At 46.7% G+C, this 23,011-nt stretch overlaps 1 protein-coding gene and 1 pseudogene across 1 annotated transcript in view; both read left to right on the top strand.

Moving 5' to 3' along the window:
* Window positions 1-3,512: 3,512 nt before the first annotated feature.
* Window positions 3,513-4,097, top strand: LOC144762979 (thiol S-methyltransferase TMT1B pseudogene; annotated as a pseudogene).
* Window positions 4,098-5,920: 1,823 nt separating this feature from the next.
* Window positions 5,921-23,011, top strand: part of PPM1G (protein phosphatase, Mg2+/Mn2+ dependent 1G) — a 110,598-nt gene continuing 93,507 nt past the window's right edge. Inside the window, exon 1 of the mRNA XM_078650109.1 lies at window positions 5,921-6,303. Coding sequence (XP_078506235.1) covers window positions 6,193-6,303 — 111 coding nt within the window. The 5' untranslated portion in view covers window positions 5,921-6,192. The remainder of the gene's footprint in view (window positions 6,304-23,011) is intronic.

Below are 23,011 nucleotides of genomic sequence, written 5' to 3'. Positions count from 1 at the left end.
GCGCTGCTGACTGCTCCGGTTGCAGTGGAGGTCCAAACAGCCAACGGCGGGTCATGTGATGGGAGAGTGCTCGCCTAGCAGGGTTTAAATAGCCGTCTAGTACTGGCGCTGCCGCCTCTGCTGTCACCGTGCAGCACTCTATGCTGCTAATGCGAGCGGCACAGAGGGCGAGACGAGAAAACAATGACCTGAAAACCCGGCCCTGCTGCTGCCGGCGCAGGGTGATACCACAACAATACAGCACGCTTGCTCGCATCGCCAGCCTTACAACAAGCGGAACACTGTAGTCCAGGACTCCTCTATAGACACTCGTCACGGCGGTTCTCAGTAGGCACGACCATCGCAGTAAACAGGGGCACCAGGGCAATGTATGGGGTGCCCAGGACCACACATAGCTATAGTGAAGGAAAATAATGGTCCTGGGGTTGTGCTCCGTATACACGGAAACAAAACTTTCCGAACATCTTTCCCCCGAAGGGAAAGGCTTATTTCTTACTCCGATGGCTTTTTTGCATCTTTGCTAACTCCACACCACCACCACCAAGCTTTACAGCTCTGCCATGGCCACACGCAGCCCCGTGCTTTTAAATACCTTTAGCCCTAACCACGTTTTTATGAGGATGATAAAACTGGGAGTTATCTCTAGTTTGACCTAAAATGCCGTCTCTGGGAACGTACTGTTTCAATGAGGTTTGAGTGCTTTGGATTGGAACCGTTCTGCTGGCCAGGTACGGAGCGCTCTCCAAGATATAACAATAAGTTAATATCTTGGTATTGGTTTCCAATATTAGCAGGAGCAGAAATGACGTCATTAGTGCTTTCGGTTTGTGGGCGCAAATCACTAAGAGTCTGTCTGACACTCCCCCTGAGAGCGCAAACCTGCTGCAGGCCTGACGTGGGCAGGGCGGGCACGGTACTGTAGGCACAGGTCAGCCATTGTTCCTTGTTTGACATGCATCTTCATGCCAGGCACACATCGCGACATCTTAATCCGGGGGCTGAGCGCTCACTGAGGCTTTGGTGTTTTGTACGGGCGCTTGTTGGGCCAGTTGGAATCAAAGGCCAGAATGCTAATGTGGGGACGCGCTGTGATCCGGCCGCTCTTTTGTCTGCTATGAACTCCCAGTGACCCTTCCTTCCTCCGAGGCCTGCAGAGGGACGGGGACCCTCCTGCAGACGCAGCTAAACAACATCTAGTTGTCATCTCACCTCGAAAAGTAAATGTACTACAGTGCACGATATTAAGCGGATTCCTTTTTCTGGCACCCTGGACACACCTTAGTGCACCCACCCGTGGATGTGAGGCTCGTACGGAACACCCTTAGACACGGCCTCGCTACTCGCTCTTAACGTCCATTCTTAAAGACGTGGGCCTCTTGCCGGACGATGGTAAGGACAGCGGGCTCACACAGTACACGTTTTATGTCTAGGCGCTCACATTTTACACTCTGTCCAGTCCCGCAGAGAAGGCTCACGCTGTGAGATTCCAGGACTGTGAGGTTCATACTGTACCAATCTAGTGACGTGAGGCTCCCCTGGCACAGTCATGAGAACACGAGGCCAGCTCCGTAGAATCCTGCAAGCCAGAAGCAGCTCACACTGTACCAGCATGCCCGGGAGGATTATACAGTGACAAGGAGTGCGCGCGAAGGCCCCTGCACAGGTCTACGCACTTGAGGGTCACACAGAACAACTTAAGGGGGGACGGGCTTCTCCTATATAATCATCTGGACATAGGCCACATGGGGTACAATATAGGGGCATACTATTCAAACCTGTGGAAATACTTTTCATGTTGTACAATACTGCATGCAGAAGAGATTGAATGTACTGTTTTAGCGCATGTTTTCCTGTGAGGCACAGAAGGGAGACTTTCTTGGTGGACTGGAAGAGCGCCCCCCCCCCCTAACAGACAATGGGGTAGTTGTCGGTGTTGATGCTTATCAAAGGAGGGCGGAGTTGTCATATCAAAGGCACTCGGGCACTACCGGAGGTCATTGTAAATGTGTCAAACCCTGAACCCTTTGAAATGGCAGCAGCTCACCCAGGAGCCTCAGTGGTGTCAGCCAGCACGTAATTTGCATGAGGTTGTTAAGGGCAGATGGTCACAGGGATAAGAAGAACATTGGCTAGAACAAACTTTTTTCTAATTCGCAGAGTTTTCATTTTACTTTAGGGCAACATCTAGTTCATTTCTTGTATTAGGATCTGGAAACTTACATTTAAATACACATTTTCTTCCACAGAACATGCCTCGAGTGCTACACTTTCTCATAAAAATGAAATTATCTTTGCACTTTTGCAAGTCTGTAGTTTCTAGAAGGTGGACATTGGGTAACATGGGCTTATCAGAAAGATATACCGTGGTAAGGACGCTTGGTGTGGGTTTGCATCAGTGTGTTTCTTGGGCCTTTGTGTTTAAGGTAAAAAATAGTATGTTCTAAAGTCACCCGAGGCATGGCTGTTATCTCAGTGCAGAAACCCCAAACATTAGAGCCCAGTGAATTCTCGGCACATCCTGTTGAATCATCCAACCCTTTAAACCGCCCCAAAAACGTACTAGTGTATTATATGGGGCCTGGCTGCAATGCCCCTCCCCCATCCGAAACCATCATAAGCCCAAAAGTGGCAATGTATTTATACGGTCAACCCGGGAGAAATCTAATCCTGGCTGCAAAGTTTCAGCCCTTTAACAATGCCAAAAGATAATGCAGTATAGGGACAGCCCGGTGAACGCTGCATCTGTCTGCTGAAGCCCCACCCTTTGCACCCCATGCTTCCTTCAAGAGTGTTTGAAATGTCGTCTTGGAATGTTGTGCCCTTCCGAGCCCGGTTCCTGTTTTGCTTCTCTTTGAGACCTGTCACCCCCTGAACCAGGCTGAATAAAGCATCCACGTGTTCCCTTTGTCCCGGCTAATCCTTTGTGATTCTTGGCTTTGAAAGTGGCCATTCTTGGAGCCCCAGACTACCCTATTTGATGAGCAGTTGCCCTTTTTCAGGGGTAAAGTGACCGTACGTGACAGCTCAGCTTCCAAACTCACATCCTTACAGGTCAGTACTATACAAAATCCAGGAGGTTTAGCTGTTACTCTGAATATTTCCACTCTCAGAAAAAACAAACGCGTCACTATGCAAAATGAAGAATTACTTATGTAGATCTAAACATTATTGCAGGTGTATCCATTCAGGACACAGCCTTTGAAAGAATTCGTTTTAGATTAATTTTCGAGCACACCAGGCGAAACTTGTACAAACTCTAGAGCATCGACTTGTAGCAAATATTTATTTATTCGTTACTTCTTTATAAAAAAACAAATTAATTAATTACATTTCCTTGCATAAAGGAATAATTCTGGACTTGACTGGCAATCTATTTATCGTGTACAAAATATATACTATTAATTCCAGCTTTGTGTGCTATGGAACACCCTTGTTTGTAACGAAAAAACATACCGGTAACCTGAATGTGGACTCATCTGTGCATATGGTGTGCATTATTCCTACAAAGTAAATCCAGCGCAGCTCAGACACGCATCAGCTCGAGAGCGCAGACCTCAGAGGCGGCGGCGCCCTCGGCTCCGAACATGGGCCTTCTCATAGCCACCCTTCAGGGGGGCATCATGCTGCTGACCCTGCCAGTGCACCTCTTGGCTCTCTTAGGAGTATGGCAGCCACTAGCCAATAAGATGTTTCCGTACGTGTTGGCCACATTTAGCCACGTCTAGAACCGGAAGATGCATTCCTTCAAGAAGACTCTTTTCACCAATATGCTAGACTTCGCCGGCCCCGGGGGGAAGCTCAACATTTTGGAGGTCGGAAGCGGAACGGGAACAAATTTCCAGTTTTTCCCGCCAGGATGCCGAGTCACGTGCACGGATCCGAACCCAGACTTCGAGCGCTTCCTGGGCAAGAGCGTTGCAGAAAATGACCACGTCCGGTTCACGCGCTTCCTCGTGGCGTCTGGGGAAGACATGTCGGCGGTGGCCAGCGGCTCCGCGGATGCTGTGGTCTGCACGCTGGTGCGGTGTTCGGTGCGGAACGTGGAGGGGGTCCTCAAGGAGGTGGTGCGAGTCCTCAGACCGGTGAGTATTCTGTAGTGCTATTTTGAGATGTACAAGTTTAATATGGCAGCTGACTTTCACTTTCTCTGAGTCACTATTTCGAAGCGCAGATTACAAGGGAAAACTCGGCAAAGCAATAGCTACGACCTATATATTGGGCAAATGGCACTGGTTTCCTGACCCACACTTCACATGAATTATGTCAAAGCTGAGATTATTACTTGTTCACAAATTACATATTTTAGCCAATAGAACGTGTGCACTTTCTAAACTTGTAGGATTGCACATTCATAAAGGTTAAAATTTACAGAGACTTTATCTGCCAGCCTATGGCGTTACTTACCCAAGCGAAGGGTCGTTTATAGGAATTCCATTCCATTGTTTGATCCTCTACCCCTTTCCTAAACAATTCCATGTTCCGCATTTTATGCAGTCTATGCTTCATAGCATGTATGGAAAACTTGGAATCACTGAAAAATCATAAAAATAATGCATGTAGGAGGCAAGAAATGATCCAGGCTTTGTAGGCAACAGGCACCTCTATGTAGGATCCTGGGCAACACCCACCCTCTTGCTGAGGCAGATCTTTATCTTTTTGTTAGGAATGTCGCAAAGCACACTTTTGAAAACACTGCACTTCACGTGCACAACTCGACTTGTGTCATTTGTATCAGTGTAAACCTACGATTTTGTGTACTTGACTGTACGCTTCTCCACATTTTAGTAAGTCAATGCCAAACATACTTTTATGATGCTAGTAATACAAAATATATATATCTCTCTCAAAAAAAAATATATATAGATAGATACACATAGAGAGAGACAAATTGTGTTTATAATTTTTGAACTACAGTAACTCATTATTCCTCTAATAACTAGTATATCTTTTCCGGAAAACCAACTGGCTCTGCAGATTTTCCTTTATTTATTCCAGTATTTTCTAAAGTGTTAATTTAGGGAATTGGATAAGTAGCTTAACTTCCTAGTTGAAATATTCTCTCTATAGGTCAGAACTATGATCTTGAAACTCCAAATATATTTCCCTTACATTTTCTATTGTTGTTGAAATATTATTTCTACTTTTTTTTGCCTTGGTCTTCTACAATAGAATGACATTCCTAGCATACAATTCTCCAAAAGCAACCCCACCTCAGCTTACTCAAATTATGATTCAGAATGCCTTACGCCTAAGAGATGTTTACGTGCCTCTGTTGCCTGCAATGTGTGGGGGCTCGCAGTGTGTGTGGGGGCTCGCAGTGTGTGGGGGCTCTGTGTGGGTGTGTGTGTGGGGGGCTCTGTGTGGGTGTGTGTGTGGGGGGCTCTGTGTGGGGGGGCTCTGTGTGGGTGTTTGTCATTTGCGAGAGATTAAGCTATTGGCATTGTAAATGACAATGCCATTTATTTATGTTAAAAAAACATAAATAAAAATAATGTCAAGAGCAATGCCAATAGCTCTAACTTTAACAAAGGCAAAACCATTGCATTGTAAATGCTTGTTGGCTTTTAAAATCGGTAGTCTCCCGCCTGAATCGGGTCTGTTGGCATGTATGTTATGATGAAAACTCAAAGGTGGGCGACTGCGCATCGAGCGCTGCTCCTCCGACAAACGTGTGTTCAAAATGGCGCATCTCTTTGGTTTTCCCCGACGCCGCTATTGTTTTAACGAGAATTTGTTCCCGTACCAATATGGCCGTCATGGAATTGTTCCTTGTACTAGATCAGTGTTAGTCTCTCCTCGCTGCCTTTGCTTTGGCTGCAGAGTCCGTTTTCTATGTCTGCCCGAGGAGCACAGACGGTCACGCACCAACCCTAGGTGACAGCGCAGCGTGAAGGGGCTGCGTACGTTTCCAGGGTGATACGTCAGCACGCCGGAGAGCGTGGGTCGACGGCGCTGCCGATAGGTGGGAGGAGTGGTGCTGGGAGCCGCGGACCCTCCCCTTCTCTCTAGGCGGCATTCAACCGGCGGCCTGCCTCGCTCAGCTCCATCCTCCCGCCCGCAGCCCCAGCACCGTGAGCCGGGGCCGACGCAGGAGGCACCCCGGAGCTCCCGTGCGCGCCCCCGGGTGCCCTCCCCGCTGGGTTCCGTCTCAGGCACGTGCGAGTCCCAGAGGAGCCCCGGTGACCCGCAGCCATGGGCGCCTACCTGTCACAGCCCAACACCGTGAAGACCTCAAGTGATGGCGGCAGCCCCGGCCTGCACTACGGCTTCTCGGCCATGCAGGGCTGGAGGGTCTCCATGGAGGTAATGGGAGGGGGCCCATCTCTAGAGGGCTGTGGAGGCCATAGAGGGTCCCCATGGAGGTAATGGGAGGGGGCCCCATCTCTAGAGGGCTGTGGAGGCCGGAGGGGGTCTCCATGGAGGTAATGGGAGGGGGGCCTATTTCTCTTGGGCTATGGAGGCCGGAGAGGGTCTCCATGGAGGTAATGGGAGGGGGGCTCCATCTTTAGAGGGCTGTGGAGGCCGGAGGGGGTCTCCATGGAGGTAATGGGAGGGGGGCTCCATCTTTAGAGGGCTGTGGAGGCCGGAGGGGGTCTCCATGGAGGTAATGGGAGGGGGCCCATCTCTCTTGGGCCATGGAGGCCGGAGAGGGACTCCATGGAGGTAATGGGAGGGGGCCCTATTTCTCTTGGGCCATGGAGGCCGGAGAGGGTCTTCTTGGAGCTGTGTGTGTGGGCTGCAGCTTGTCGGTTCCCGGGTGGTCTCAGTGGAGGGGATGGAGGACTCTGGAGGAGAGAAGATGGGTTATTTAGTGGAGCAGAGGCATTGGAGGGTCTGGATGCAGTTGTTGGAAAGCCTTGGTGGGTGTCTGAATGCTGGTGAATCACAAAGAAGATCTGGGGGGGGGCGAGGGGAGTTTATGGAGGTGATGGTGGCGGGGGTCTACATCGTGGTAAAGGGGGAGGGGTGTTGTCTCTCGTTGAAGGCATGGAGAGCGGGAAACTCCCTGTTAAAGTGTAAGCGGAAGGATCTCATTGGAAGGATACAGCTTCACAGTCTCTGGAAAGGGGCACCATGATGGTGCGTCTGTGCAGGTGTGAGGAAGCCACGAAGTGTCTCTGGATGTTGATGAGGGGGCTCAGAGTATCCTGGGAGGGTGACGAGGAAACCTAATTTAGGTGAAATTGGAGGGTCCCTGTTGAAGTAAGGATGGTTTCTTATCTCTTCCTCTCAATGCAGTATTAACCGGATGGCACAGAGGGCTCGAAGTTCTCCTTAAACAGTATCTTAGTGGATTTCAGTGGAATTCCATGGGGATCAAAGGTTGTATTTTGGAGAGATGGGGTCTCCATGGATATGCGAAAACCCAAGGTTCTTGGTTGAGAGGCCAGACGATCTCTAAATGAAGGCGTGTGGAAGTGATGATGAAAGCAGCTCTTAAAAGGTGATGGGGTATTCGTGAGTCCCATCGGTAGATAGTTTATTGATGATGGTGAGTGGGTCGATTTAAAGGTCTTTTTAGGACCTATCTTGGGAAAATGAATGATTGTTGAAAGCTGTCAGAGCTCTGAAGGTTGGTTTGTGGGATTTTCAGTGCTATGATGCTTTATGCCTCTGAGATGGTCGGAGAACGTAGTTGGCTCCCTGAAGGTCTTTTAGGTTCTAAGTAGACCAGCTGTTGTCTTGGATCCTTTGCCCTATTCATGACTGACGTCATTTGCCCTTTTTTGAAACTTTAATGTTATCTGTTTGTGTTTTGACAGGGTTAATTATGCTGGTTACATTAAAATGCCACTTGATTTTTCATTATTTGGAAATTGCAGGTCTATTGTAAGTCTCCCACAATCTCGAAGGGGAAATATGCAACTATGATAACATGTATTGACAACCGGACTTATTTGACTGAGAGTAGTCTGCAATTAACAGATGGGTCGTTATGCTTATGGCATTTGATTATGCAGAAAATGCACTGCTTACCCTGTTGGACCAGAACTTTGCTGTCATACTTTTTTGTGTTCTTACTTGTTGTTTCCTTTGTTCTGTTCATTTTCTTTGCAGATTACGTGTTGATAGTTCCTTGTGCTGTAATCTAAAAGCTGTGGATTCCCACAGTGGTCTCCACAATTTATGGTTCATCTTTACCGCACACGATATCTTCATTTAGTTGTACAGTTATGACCCTGAAGAATATTTTTTTTGCTAACGACCACAGACATTACATTTCTCAACGTCTCTAGACTGAACTAATTTAGTTTCTGCACAATTCACTCAATACTCTTAAGATTACCTTCTAAGCTAATAAAGAGATAATGTACAATAGCGCCATAATGTTGACCATTAACACTTGAGGCAAACACCACACAGGAAACAATATACGTATTATTTGTAGGTAGCCTTTGAACTTGACAAGTGCTTTATTTTTATCATGTGTAATCTTGAACTACCTTGTCTTTTCACCAGTATTCATTCTTTCTCCCCCCGCTTCATACTCCTTGTACATATCACACATAGTTGTTTTGTGTTCCATTTTTATTACCTTCCTAAATTACTGCCCACTAATTTCTTACTTATTCAGCCTTTGCCATGAATTATATTCTATGAAATTCTTCAACATTTTATTACATAGACTTACTCCGTGTACCACTTAGAAAATACTTGTCGACTCGTGTCTTGAATTCCATTCTCCATCCCTTAGCCTTTCTTCTCCTACTACCAAAGCAACGTGGCTAAGACGCTGTATTATCTTCCAGCCTATACAATTGTATGTAACTTAAATGACTTTAATGTAAGTAGAAATGTTATCCTCTTCCTTGGATACCATCCACCTCATCCTGAACCCCCTAACCAGCTATTATACATGATCACTATTTTTACACTAGATTTCACATAATGCTGTTTTATTTATTTCTTGAACCTTCGCAGTTGTTTCTTCCTATTCCTCTTATGAACTTTACAATTGTAGACTATTGCGCCCACTCTGGTGTGACTTGAGAGAAGAGAGTTCTACCCCTGCTCACACCAAAGGGACTTAATCCTGAGGTGTTGTTGGTCCCTGTTCCGTCCGACAACAAGTATTTTTTTGTTCTCTTTTTTTCTTCTTATCTGTTCCTCCCAATTCATCAGGGCTTTTATTGACAGTTGCTTCATATTTTAATAACACAACGGAGCCGTTCTACTGAATAGCCACTCGGATGGTAAAATGTATTCCTCTTCTACTCAGTTATCGTATTTTGAAGGTAACCCATCATTGTATCAGACTTGAATTGCACCCTATTATTGCTGATTAGCACAGCATGCATTTATGACAAAATATGAATTTCAACACCTTAAAGCTGTCCTTCAACTTAGTTCCTTTCGGTACTATTGAGTGAGAAGTAAACAGGTTGCAATGCTAGTTTAATGTTCCAGGTGTAGTTACAATGAACACACAATTTTACATAAACTGGTTTACAAGAAGAGAAACATTTTTAAAGCGCAGTCTCAAGGTGTCCCAAATTAGCGTCCATCCACTGTTACAAGTCGTAATATACAATTTTCATGAATCATATTTCTTAATAACGTAATATAACTCTGCCTCCTCCTGGCTGTATAGTTGAACAGTGTGCTTTGTGCAATAGATGCTCGTCCATGAAAACACCTATATAGAAATAAAGTAAAACTATTTTGGCCTTTAGGTTACATTCTAGAGGATGAGTGTAGGCTGTGCCACTGAAAACATTTTTTCCTCATCAAAACCTATGTGCTGCACGTTACTGTTAGAACTGTCGGTATCCACCGTATGTTATTTTTATCACTGGCTACTTTGGAAAAAAAAAATCTGTTTGCACTAGTAATACTCCCATCATCTTCAATGGATCTGTATCTATTGCTCCCTTTTCCAAGGGGATTCAGTGTGACGAAATGGGACATTAATGTGCTCCACAGGTCTTCTGTGACTTATCAGCCTGCCATGTGAGATGTATCCCGTGACATACATTTCTACTTGTATAGCCTGCAACTGTTTGCCGTGTTAGTGACAAACCCTCTTGTGTCCTACAGGTCGGTGACACATTTTTCACTTGACAAGAAGAGGGACTTAAGTGCTGTTTAAAGAGGTCCAGCATACGTGCCCTGTCAAACACTAGTAACAATAGGTATGCAGATCCTCCAGGGAGTGTAGGTTAAAGAGGTAAGGATATGAACCCTTGTTTGTGCAGATCAGTCAAGAGGGTTGGGTAGAGAGGCGGAAGGACGGGAATCCTCCCTTTCGGAACTAGAGTCCTCACACACCCAGCAAGCTAGGTGTCATGCTTCATCATATGGACCTGCTCCTCGTCTGGACGGCACTGCAATACCCGACGGGCACCTATAGAGGGGCTCTTTAGCAGAGATCTTTTGTTCCTTGTCCATTGGTGCTGTGGGTGTGAGGGGCTAGGCTCTAACTCTCATGGTCGTGGACCAAGAGTAGAGCCTAGCTCCACTGGACCATAAAGTCAGAGAGCTGCCACTCTTATGTTTTTAACAAGGTGGATAGCCAGCCTGAATAAAAGTCTTATTTGGACTATCCAACCTTTTTTAACCACTCTTACACCACATCTACACCACCTAGAACCCTCACATCCATAGCTCCAAACTGCAAGGAACAAAAGATAAACAGACCCAAAATAACAAAGAGCTAAGAACTGTACAGAGGGAGGAGTATGTAGATGTGAGGAGGCGCTTGTAAGGGTTGTTCAGCATTTATGGGGTTACTTGAATACCACTGCAATGTGAATTTAGACTCTGCCGAACACTTAAGCAATTTGTTTATTCATTGGTCTGTTTAGTTATTTCTTCAGTTCTTGATGATCCCTCATTTTCACTCCATGTAGAAGAATTTTACTGGAACCTGTTCACCAGCATAAGTTTACATGTTCTAGAATAATGGTGTCCATTTTGCCAGTTGTCCAGAAGAGTTTCACTCCTTTTGCAGTAACAGCGCATCAGATAAATTCATCTGTTTATTTGCTCAGATATATACATGTTGCAAAGTGACCTTTTTTTGCTTGGTCAGCAGTTTTTCATTTTTTGAGAGACCCACCTACTAGTAGTCTTGAGCTCTAACACTGGGACACTGCTATTCTGTGCCCAGTGTACCTGTCTGAAAACATGTCAATTGGTTTAAAACCGGCTTGGCACATTTAACTTTTCTCTAAGTTCATAGTATATGGTGCAGAAGTCAACCCACTGCTTGGGAAGGTAAATGCTGTTTGTTGACTACAGCACCTATTTTGCCATCCACTATAGTAGCACTGAAAACATGGCTCTAGGCCTGCCCTGTCTACCCTGACTATTGCAGTGTAAAACCTGCAGTACTCGTGTCAAAATAAAATATATATATTTTTTACTAGTTAAGATATCCCTTTTAAATATGAGTAAGTTGCCTCTATGTAGGCCTTGTAGAAGGTGGCTTGGTATGTAAATGTGGGTCATGTAAAAAGACTCCTGTTACTAGGTCCGTGCGGTGACAAGGCCCCAAAAGCTATTTTCATTGTGGGAATCCCAACTGGTCTATGTAGAAAGACAGAGAGATTAAGAAGTAGTACTGCTACCTCTTGATTTCGACCAACTAGGAAAAATTGTAAACAATTTCCCTGTATGAACCTTCAAGTGTCTAATTAGTATAGGCCTGTGCCAGCTGGTCAGCCTACACTTAGCCTGAATGAGGTGTGAACTTTCTCTCTGGAGCTACACAGTAGGTCAGTATGATTGACTGATCGACCTGAATGGGCATAGATGACTTCTTTGAGCTCAGCAGAATATGCAGGCTGGAGACTGTGGGCATCTTTGTTAGCACAACAGTGTTCAATCCTGTCTCACTGGTCTGTCTGAGGCACATGTAAAACTTTTGAAACTCTTGAAAGGGATTAAACAAGACCATATCCCATTTATTTGGTATCCCCTTTCTGGTTGGTGAAAGAGACTCCTTTTTCAGTACCAGGCTTATATCTCCTGTTGTGTTGTCGATCCAGGGCTTTCAAACTGAATCTCAATGTTCTATGTAGGAGTGTGCTGGTGATTTCAGTAGTTCCCTCCCAGACACACCCCGAGTTCTCTGAGCCCAAGTTCAGTGTGGCTAAAAACGTCAGCCATCTAGCCATTGCTATGGCTCATTGCACTTTGGCCACCTTTGCCTTAAGGCAAACCGGAACTAATGAAAAAGTTGGCGGGCCTGGGAAAATTTACACTTGAAAGAGACTAGGAGCATCTTGTGGTGCCCACCACCACTCCACAATGGATGTGCTAAGCTCGACTCTCACCCAGCCTTTCCCAGAACACTTTCTAGATCTGTGGACGATCAGAAGAGGTCTGAATATGCGGTCTGTAATTTCAGAGGAGCCCTAATGGACTGGACCTGCTCCCTCTTAGAGGACAAAAACGGGCTCCAAGGGTCAGTTAGCTGACCCTGGCTACCTGTGTGGCTAGAGACACCACAAGCTTCAGGAAGCCTTTTCCTCTGAAGTGCCCAGCCGACCATTGGCAACTGGACCTGCACTAGACTTTGTTGTTGGGCTCTGCCTGGACACCCTGAGCGTCTGAGTGCCTCCCATAAGGTCATGGGAGCACATGTTTACTCCTGTGCTTGTGTGAGTACCTGAAGAAAGTTTGGAAACTTTTGTAAACTTTTCCCAGCTATAGCAAGAGTATTTTATCAGCAGTTCCACAGCATCGGATTAAATTTCAGTTTCAGTTCGCTCACGAGAAATAACTTGCATCCCATCCTGCATTGGACTCTAAAAGTGTTTTGCCAAGAACTCCAGTGGTACCAACCGGTTTAAAGTATTTGTGCTACCGTTTCACAGCTGCAGCTACAATTTCAGTGATGGGCCACTCGGGGAGGATTTTCCCCCCAAAAAGTGACAGCCCATTTCTGAAATGAGTCTTAAACATTTGTGATCCCTTTGACTTCCAGACGTTTCACCGGGAACAATCCACATGCATCTGACCCTGTCTCCAACACAGTCCGCCTCTAATCGCGGCACGGACCTGGTCTAACTTTTCCCTAGACTATAATTGGTGCTTTGTGCTTACGGGTCTATTTTCACTGAGATCTCTAAAAAATCGTTCCCGTTGTTGGATTTTTGCCATTTTTGGCCTTATTTTACAAATTACATTTTTTTCTTTATTTTGAAATTGTTTGTGGAGTTTTAGGGGGTGTGGTTTATTTCATTTTTTTGTTTTTGTTTACAGTGTATGCACTGCGTAAATAAACATTACATTTGACATAAGCATGACCAGGTATTGAGCACTGGTCTATTTTACTTAATTTGAGACATCTAGCAGTTGGTGGCCTTATCCCTTGAGGTGGACTCTTGTCCATCCCAAATAATAATCCACTTTCCTACTATACTAATCTCTGGATGTTCTTGACGTAGAACTGTACAGTAATCATTTGCTTTTAGACTGTAGCCTTGCAGATGTATTGCCAAGCTGCACATTCATGTGATCTTGGAACGCTGCGGATTGAGGAACATCCTTGTGGTGGGGTGGGATGTCCTTGTGTAGCTTATGATTTCTCATTGTTCAATGTCAGATAATTAATTGTTTGAGCTTGCAGGTTACTGCGTGGTAATATGCACCTACTCAGACTTTCTCATTGTTTCCTGAGATAAAAGAAATTGTTTGTATTAGGTCTTTCATTTTTCACACAAAACAATGCCAGTGATGTGATGCAGACACCTGGAATTTCAGAAACCAATTCATTTGGTATATTTCACAGTTTGATGACGGACTGGTGTTCCACGGAATACTTGATGGTCTAGTGAGGTATATAGATATTTTTTTAAATAATTTTTACATTTTTGTTTGGTTAGGCGGTAGTCCATATCTTTTTGATTTTGTTGTATTAAAATATCTTATAGAGGTTTACTACTATTCTTCTGTCTGTCCACATTTTATTCCTGTCTAACCAGAGGTCCGTGACTGGTTTGATAATTGAATAGTGTTAGCAGACTAATGAAGTGTATTTAGACACAAAAACAAAATTGGAAATGTAAAATACTAACTAAATAGGAATTTTAAAAACTGAAGGATAAAATGAAGCTGGTATATTTTCTTTGCAGGGGCTTAGGTACAGCAAACATAACCTAGTATTTACAAGTAGTGGCTTCAGTTGAAACACTGAAAGACGTCGATAAAAAGAGCATGGGCTAGAATCAAAAAATAGTCTGGCATATAATTTCATCTTTTAGAAATGGATTAGCCTTTTGAAAAGCCTCCACCTACCCATTTAAAGTTTCGAGTTTGCATGTTTTTGATTGGTGAATACAATTTCATAATTTGAATTTTTTTATATATACTTTTTTCTGTATTGCTTATCGTTTGAATCGTAATTTGTTTAGGCGGGGCTCTCTGACTTTCAGTTGTGATTCATTGGGGGAGACACAGAAGGCAAAATGTTAAGAACTGCTGCTGGACTTCATAGGGTAATGGGTCAGGCCTGTGAGTGAGCGCATGCACTCTATCTGCTCTTTCTCAAGGAGAATACCGAACCACACACATTCCATGCTATCATTCCTAGGGACTACTTGTGTTGGTAAGAGCATGGCAGCTTCCCAGACAAAGGTTTAACAAGCATTGTCAAAAAAATGCATGGCAGTGGGTTTGTCAGTGCTTGTTTTTTTTTCCTTTTGCATTTATTTTTTGCACATGTGTTTTTAGCTGATTGGAACATTCCGATTCATCTTCATTTTGCTGTTGTCGCAGCTTCTTTTTAGCTCCTTGAATGTGCTATTTTCAGGCCGAGCCTTTGAGACCTCTTGTATATACTTATGTGTATGTACTTTGTGGGCTCCGGATATTAGCCCTAGGACTTGTCTGCTTCTGCTTAGGGACTGTTTTTCTGTTCAACTGCCTCTATTTAACTTTCTTGAAAGAAAACGACCAGCAGAGGTCAGTAAAATACCAGAATCACTTTAGCATTCTCTAGATTCCATTCATAGAAATTGTCTTCCACGAGCACCCATAGACAATATTATTTCAAATCTTGTATTTTCAGTGATATGACCACTGAATGTCCTGACGGTATATTAACCAAGCTTTGGACTATACCGTTTCCAGCTGAAAGGCAATATTTCTCCCAATGTGTTCCCATACCTGGTGTGTCATGCAGTTTGGTGCTTACTTTCCCTTCGTGTTAAAGAACAGTAGATGTTTCAGCAGCCAGGCTAATGTGCTGCATAGCTAAATGCATGTAAGGTCGCAAAGGCAAGACCGATTGTAATGCAAATGCTTGTTTGATGTAAGCTTGTGCTTTTTAGGCCGGTTCTGCCTGTCAGGAGGCTACTTGCGAGTGCATATGTTTTCCAGCTGTCTTCACTTGTGTACCTGTTCCTGTGCTCAGTGTTGCACATTTCCTTGTGTGGTTCAATCCCTGCTGTCCATGTTGCACCCTTTCTTGTGTGCTTCTTTCCCACTTTCCACTCAACCCCATGGGCCGAAATCAATCAATCAACCAATACACTTGTAAAGTGCGCTACGTACCCGTCAAGGTCTCAAGGCGCTGGGGGCTGCTACTGATCGATGAGCCAGGTCTTGAGGAGTCTTCTGAAGGCCAGTAGGTCTTGGGTCTGCTGTAGGTTGGTGGGGAGGGTGTTCTAAGTCTTGGCGGCGAGGTGGGAGAAGGATCTGCCGCCGGCGGTCGCTTTTCGGATTCAGGGGACTGTGGCAAAGGTGAGGCCGGTGGAGCAGAGCTGGCGGGTGGGGTGTAGAAGGTGAGTCGTTTGAGGTATGCTGGGCCGTTGTTGTGGAGAGCTTTGTGTGCGTGGATGGGGAGTTTTAAGGTTATCCTCTTGTTGAAGGGGAGCCAGTGCAGGTCTCAAGTGGGGTGAGATGTGGCTGCGGCGGGGGGTGTCGAGGATCAAACGTGCCGAGGCTTTCTGGATGCTTTGCAGTCGTCTCAGGAGCTTGGCCGATGTTTCTGTGTAGAGTGCATTTCCGTAGTCCAGCCTGCTAGTGATGAGGGCCTGGGTGACTGTTCTTCTTGTTTCAGTGGGGATCCACTTGAACATCTTGCGGAGCATTCGGAGGGTGTTGAAGCAGGATGAGGAGACGGCGATGATCTGCTTGGTCATGGAGGGGGTGGAGTCGAGGATGACCCCCCCCCCCCCCCCCCCAGGTTACTTGCGTGGTCGGTGGGTGTCGGGACTGTTCCTAGTGTGTTCGGCCACCAGGAGTCGGCCCAGGCTGAGGGGGTGGAGCCGAGGATGGGGACCTCAGTTTTGTCTGAGTTTAGCTTCAGTCAGCTGTTCCTCATCAACTCGGCGACGGCCTTCATTCCTTCGTGGAGGTTGGGTTTGTCGGTGTGAGGGTCTTTGGTGAGGGAGAGGATCAGCTGGATGTCGTCGGCATAGGATATGATGTTGAGGTCGTGCTGTCGGGCGAGGGGTGCCATGTAGATGTTGAACAGCGTCGGGCTGAGGGAGGAGCCCTGGGGTACGCCGCAGATCTCAGTGGCATTAGAGGGGGGGGGGGGCGGACGCTCTGAGATCTGCCAGAGAGGAATGATGTGGTCCAGTCCAGGGCCTTCTTTTGGATCCCGGCATTGTGTAGGCGTGTTTGTAGTGTGCGGTGGCAGACCGTGTCGAAGGCGGCTGACCTGACCAGGAGGATGAGGTCCGCTGTTTCTCCGTTGTCAAGCAGTGCCACATCTATGGTTCTTATTGCCATTTTTTTAATTCTATTTTTAACTTTTTACATCTGTGCGAATTTCGGAGCTGCTATTTGCTGGTGGGCTGCTCTGCAGTGCATTAAGCAAATTTACCATCTTGGATCAGTAAATAAATAAAAAAATACGAAATCAAACAAAACGTTTCCTGCTTAATGGCGATGGTGCACGCAATGCACAGTGACCTAGACGCACGCCATTACAAATGTTCATGCCTGCATCATACGAGCCATCTACTATCATCACAGCTTTTTTTGTTTTTTTTCATTTAGAATGCCCCGCAATGCTGTGCATCAAAAGTTTTGGCAAAGCCAATAGGTCAACTAGGCGCAAACGTTTTGCTTTGCAATTCTTGTTTTCTTTCTTTATGATCACCACTATGACTTAAATTGTGCTTGGCAGCAGTCTGTTCAGAGTTAGTGAAAAGACGCCAAAACTTTGATCACGGTACAGCAATACTGCTGGTGTAAGTGGAGACCGGATCCGTAAACATTTAGTTAGGGCTGACAGTTGTAGAATCTACTGAAAGATGGTGAAAGAAGCATCATTGCAACTCATTAAGGACTAAACTGGGCATCATTTGTATACAGCCACCGTGTACAGAATCTCAGCTTTTTAAAAAAAAAATCTTTTTATTGAAAAATTAAAGAAACAAACAAGGCAATAAACATGATACAGTATGATATCTGTCCGAATGAGGAAGGAAAAAAAGCAATACAGGAAGGTAAACAATCAATACTAGGGGGGGAAGCAAGGGAGAGACGGGCTCAGACAAGTATGCACAATACAAGGAATGGCAGATCAGGGGGAAAGTGGAACTCCAGGAATCTCTACAAGAGGAGGAGTGCAAATGTCTCCACGATAAACATTTCAATGACCCCAGATCTTACCCCATTTCGCCCACGTGCCACATAGACAGTCTACTCCCTAAACATGCACCAATCCATGTTTTCCATCCATGCTTCGACCGTGGGTGGCCTCTGGGAACCCCACAACTGCGCTATATCTCTCTTACCTACCATATTTCCCAGGATCGTCCACTGCATCTGCATTTTATCATAGTCATTTGGTTCCCAGACATTCAGGAGACAACGTCTGGCCTTGGGCAGTAGGGCAACACCGGGAGCTTCCTCCATCTTATTATGTATCCCAGTCCAGAAAGCCGCCACTTCAAGATACTCCCAAATTATATGCAGAAACGTCCCAAGCAACCCACAACCACGCTTGCACAGACCATCCTCCGAGTAACCCATTCTAACCAAACGGGGGCCAGTAACATAAATTCTATGCAGGATTTTGAGCTGAACCAAACGGAGACGGGCAGGAATCGCGACCTCCTTAGGAGAAGAGACCACAGACTGCCAGTCCTCATCATCCAATTCAAGGCCATCTCTGGTCCATTCGTCCCGGAGCTGCACTAACAAATCGGTCCTATTGTTAATCAGTTTTTTGTAAATCAAAGAGATAGTACTATCCGGCACATGACCATCCAGTATTCTATCCTCAAGTGGAGAGGACTCCGGAATCTCCACACCCTTAGGGAAAACAGACTGCAAGGCATGGTGGACCTGAGCATACCAAAAATATTCTCTATCACTCAGTTGGAACTCAGTCTTCAACTCCTCAAAGGTTTTAATCCTGCCCTTAGCCCAGAGGTCACTCACCTTACTAATGCCAATCATATCCCATTTCTCAAATCCTTTCGTCGTCCGCAAGTTACCCAGCTTCTCAGAAGCAAAAAGCGGGGTCGCACGGGCCAGTCGATCCTGCCAGCCCATCGCATTATTTGTACAGTTCCATACCCGTACCGCAATCTTTGTAGGCCCCGAGATGTGTCCTTCAGCCAATTTCGAATAGAGCGCCCTATAGTAATTGCCCCCCGGCAACAACCACCTGTCCATTGCAAACGCGGGGTTCAATTCGGGACTATACATACCATGATTAATGGCCCCCAATTGAGACGCCCAATAATATCGTTTGATGTCAGGGAGAGCGATACCACCATCATACCATGGCAACGTCAGCTTGGCGAGGGCGATACGCGATCGCCCATCCCAGATCAACCTCCTCTGGAGACCCTCCACCGCCTGAAAATAGCTTGCGGGAACTATATCAAAGGTATTCTGAAGGGCGTATAGAAAGCGTGGCAACGACATCATCTTAAAAAGCGCCACACGGCCGAGCGGCGAAAGCGACAGCCTGCGCCTGCCCACCACGTCCAGTTTCAACCGTTTTAGTGGAGGGAGCAAATTCTGCTGGTATCGGACAACCGGGTTCAACGATACATAAACCCCAAGATACTTGAAACCCGTCTGTGTAATCTGGATTGGACAACCGCGCGGCAAATGGGGGACACCTCCTGAGAGAACGTATATGTAAGATGTAGTCCAGTTGATGACTAGGCCAGAATTCCTACCAAAAGAGGTAAGGACATCAAACAATTAACGATTTCCGGGGCGACGTCGGGTACAACAATATATCGTCTGCATAAAGTGAAATACGGTCTTCAAAGTCTGGGGCCCAATGAATACCCCTCATCGACGGCTTCCATCTAATCCAGGCAGCAAGGGGCTCAAGGGCAAACAGGAGCGGCGACAATGGACAACCCTGTTGTGTACCTCTCCCAAGAACGAAAGGCTCAGAGACCCGACCGTTAACCACAATCTGCGCCAATGGGTCCTCATAGAGGAGTCTTATCCAGCCAATGAAGCCAGGAACGAAAACAAACTTGGCAAGTACGGCCCACAAATACGGCCACTCCACAGTATCAAAAGCCATCGTGGCATCCAAGGAAGTCAAAATGGCCGGCTCACGCAATGGCGCAGTCCTTGCGAGGACACCATGCAAACATCGCAGATTCAGGGCCGTATTTCGATGTGGTATGAAACCGGATTGAACCAGATGAGTCAAGTCACTAATCACCTTTATTATACGATTGGCCAATAATTTAGCAAGAATCTTAGGTTCCGCGTTAAGGAGTGATATCGGCCTATAAGAGGTACAACGGTCCCTCGGTTTCCCTTCCTTGTGAATCACCACAATGGTCGCAAGCCGCTGATCACGGGGGAGGGAGCCCCTATCTCGTGATTCTAGGAACATATCACGAAGATACGGGGCCATTTTGTCTGGCGTAATTTATAAAGTTCAATGGGGAGACCATTAGGACCCATCGCCTTCCCCGAACGAGTGGAGCGGATAGCGAGCGCCACCTCGTCAGCGGTTATTACTGCATCCATAAACTCTCTATCGGAATCAGACAAACTGGGCAATGCAATGTCGCGCAATAATAGGTGTGAATCTTCCTCCGGCCTATAAGATACGGGGTAGTATACTTCCTGGAAATGCTCCGCAAAGCTCTGGACTATCTCCTCTGGTTCAGTCACACGCATACCAATCACTCTCTCAATCACAGGAACACACGACTCGCCCTCTTTTTTTTTTTTAATCCAACCATGCTATCAGTTTACCCTCTTTATCCCCGACATCATACAATCGGCCCTGCTGTTCCCTGCTCATGACTTTCGCAGCATCCATCACCAAAGCCTTGTGTTCATATTGTTTGAGACGCAAAACATGCATCTTCCCACGGGTGACGCCCAGTTCCAGATCATGCTCCAGATCATGCTCCAGTTCGTCAATCTCTGTCTCAAGGCGGACCACCTCCTCATTCTTACTCTCCCTAGCGCCGGCAATCCACGACAACGCCTGACCTTGGATAACCGTCTTAAAAGCTTCCCAGAGCGACACCGCTGAAGTCACCGATCCCTCATTCTCAACAAAATACTGGTCAAGGGTACGAAGGTACCATGGATTAATCGGGGCTACTCGTCCCTCAGCTCCCTGACGCGACTCCATCCTAAGCCACAGCGGAGAGTGATCGGATATTCCCCGAGCCGGATGTCGAACCTCAGTAACGGAGGGGGCCTGCGAGGCTGGCACTAAGATGTAATCAATCCTGGAAAGGCTACCATGTGCACCCGAGTGGAAAGTGTATTGGTTCTGGGCCGGATGTAGCAATCTCCAACAGTCCACCAACCCCAGTGTATCTATAGAGCCACTAAGCCAATTCTGTGACCCTGTGAGGTCCCTAGGCGGGTGTCGATCTTCCCTACCAGAGACAACCGAGTTAAAATCTCCGCCCATGACCAGAGTCCCCTCAGGATGTCCCAATACAACTCACCCCAAGTCCGCAAAAGTTGTCGACTCTAATCCCGGGGGAACGTAAACAGAGAGCAGGGATACTGTTCTACCCTCCCACCGTCCAGTGAGAGCTACGTAGCACCCCCTATCATCCAGGACTGTTGCATCTATTTCCATAGGGAGAGAACTCCTAACTAGGATACCCACCCCTCTAGATCCAGAGGAGAATCCCGCATGGGCAACCAGACGATACCCTTTCCGGTTCATGGCATGACAGGTGTTACCGATCAAATGTGTTTCCTGCAACAATACCACATCAGGGGAAAGTCGTTTCAAAAGTTGTAACATGACCCCTTGCTTTATCCTGTCCCCCAACCCATTCACATTCCAACTCATTAGTCTCAATCCCCTACCCCCATCCCGAAAGTGAAAGTACATCCAACCCCCCCTCGGAGCTCAGCATTCAAATCAAGTGATGGAACAATACGTTGCCTTGTACAGAAACAAAACACACCCAAATGAACACCCCCCACCCCCAAGCCAAAAACCCGTTTCAGACCCCCCCACCCTGCACCCCTGCGTAAGACGAAGTAGCCACCCCAACTTGCAGTGTGCCTGTCGCCCTAACATCGAACTAGTCTACAAAAAGAACCCCAGAGGAGGAAAGAGTCCCACCAAGCGCCCCTCCACTCCCGGGTATGACTCAGCAGTTCACACAATAAAAGTCATCAAACCACAGTCAGGGCTATCAGCAAAGTTCAGAGACTGGAAACCATGCTCCTATTCCTGCTCCATCGGGCCGCCCTCCGCTCCTCCAGAATGTTCCTCCTGGCCATGCTGGTGAGGCAAAGTATCAAGCCAGTCTCCCACCACCTCTGGACGATCAAAGAAATATGTGCGTTCCTCGAATTCAATGCACAACTTGGCTGGAAAAAGCATTGCATATTTCAGCCCCATCACCCTCAGTCGTCGTTTAACACCCAGAAATCCTAGCCTTTCCTTTTGGACAGTCTGTGTAAAGTCCGGGTAGAAACTTACAGTGGTGTTTTCGTATTTCATGGGTCCACCTGCCCGCGAGGCCTGCAGGATAGCGTCTCTATCCCGGAAGTTGAAGATTCTGGCAATTATGGGCCTCGGCGGGGCACCCAACTTCGGTTTACCACCCGGTACTCTGTAGGCGTGTTCAACTGCAAAGAACTTGCTCAGTCCTTTCAGTGCGAGGTGCTTAATTATAAGATCTTCAACAAAAAGATCAACTGCCGCATCCTCTGACTTTTCCGGGATCCCGATAATGCGTACGTTGTTACGCTGGGCCCTACCTTCAAAGTCCTCCAACCGTCGGGCAAAAAGATCACTGGAGGTTCGCAGGTTACGGACCTCTGTCTGCAAGACGGACACATCACCCATTAGGCTGGAAGTCTTCAGATCCAATGATTTAACCTTCTCATTAGTTTTTGATAAATCCATGCGGATCAAATTGACATCTATCGAAACAGTGTCCAGCTTGTGGGCGAGAGTCTCAAATTGTTGGCCGATGGAGGCCTTCATCCCGTCAAGGGCGCCCATGACGTCTTGCAAAGTCAATTCTGCCGATGAGGCAGGGTCCTCCCTAGCACCTTCCAGGGATCTACCCGGACCACTGGGGGATCCCTTAGATTGGGCATAGCGTTCCATGTTGTTCGCTTGGGTATAACCACCTGGCTGAGTGATCTTGGACTTTTGCTTGTCTCCATCGGGTTTGGTCGCCATCATGAACAAAGAGGCACCCAGAAGCAGTGGGCAACGAGAGAAGATGGCCGCTCAAAAAATCTCAATCAAACCATCAGCGGCAACCAGAGGGCACAGATCGTCCGGGCCCAGCATACACACTCAGGACAGTACCCATGAGCGCCACGCAGTCCAATGGCTTTCTGCTCTCAGAGGCACGGGATCAGACTGGAGCTTCAAAAGCGAAAGTCCAACTCAACACGAAAGTCCGTGTCCCCTCAGGCCGTTGTTGTTCAACTTCTGCCCGGGCACCATGCCAACTCGAGCCCCGGGCGACACCAAGCGGCAGGCCGCAATATTCAAATCGTTATTATTCCGGTTCCCAAAGTCCGATTCAAATTTGGACAACGGTTACTGCCACAGCCATGGTTCGTCTTCAATAACCCGTCAACGTAATCGGGATAGATGCAGGAGGATGCG

This window comes from Lissotriton helveticus, chromosome 6 (genome assembly GCF_964261635.1).
Source record: "Lissotriton helveticus chromosome 6, aLisHel1.1, whole genome shotgun sequence".
Taxonomy (NCBI): Eukaryota; Metazoa; Chordata; class Amphibia; order Caudata; family Salamandridae; genus Lissotriton; species Lissotriton helveticus.
The sequence above is the reverse complement of the archived record's forward strand: the minus strand, read 5'-3'. Positions and strand labels throughout refer to the sequence as shown.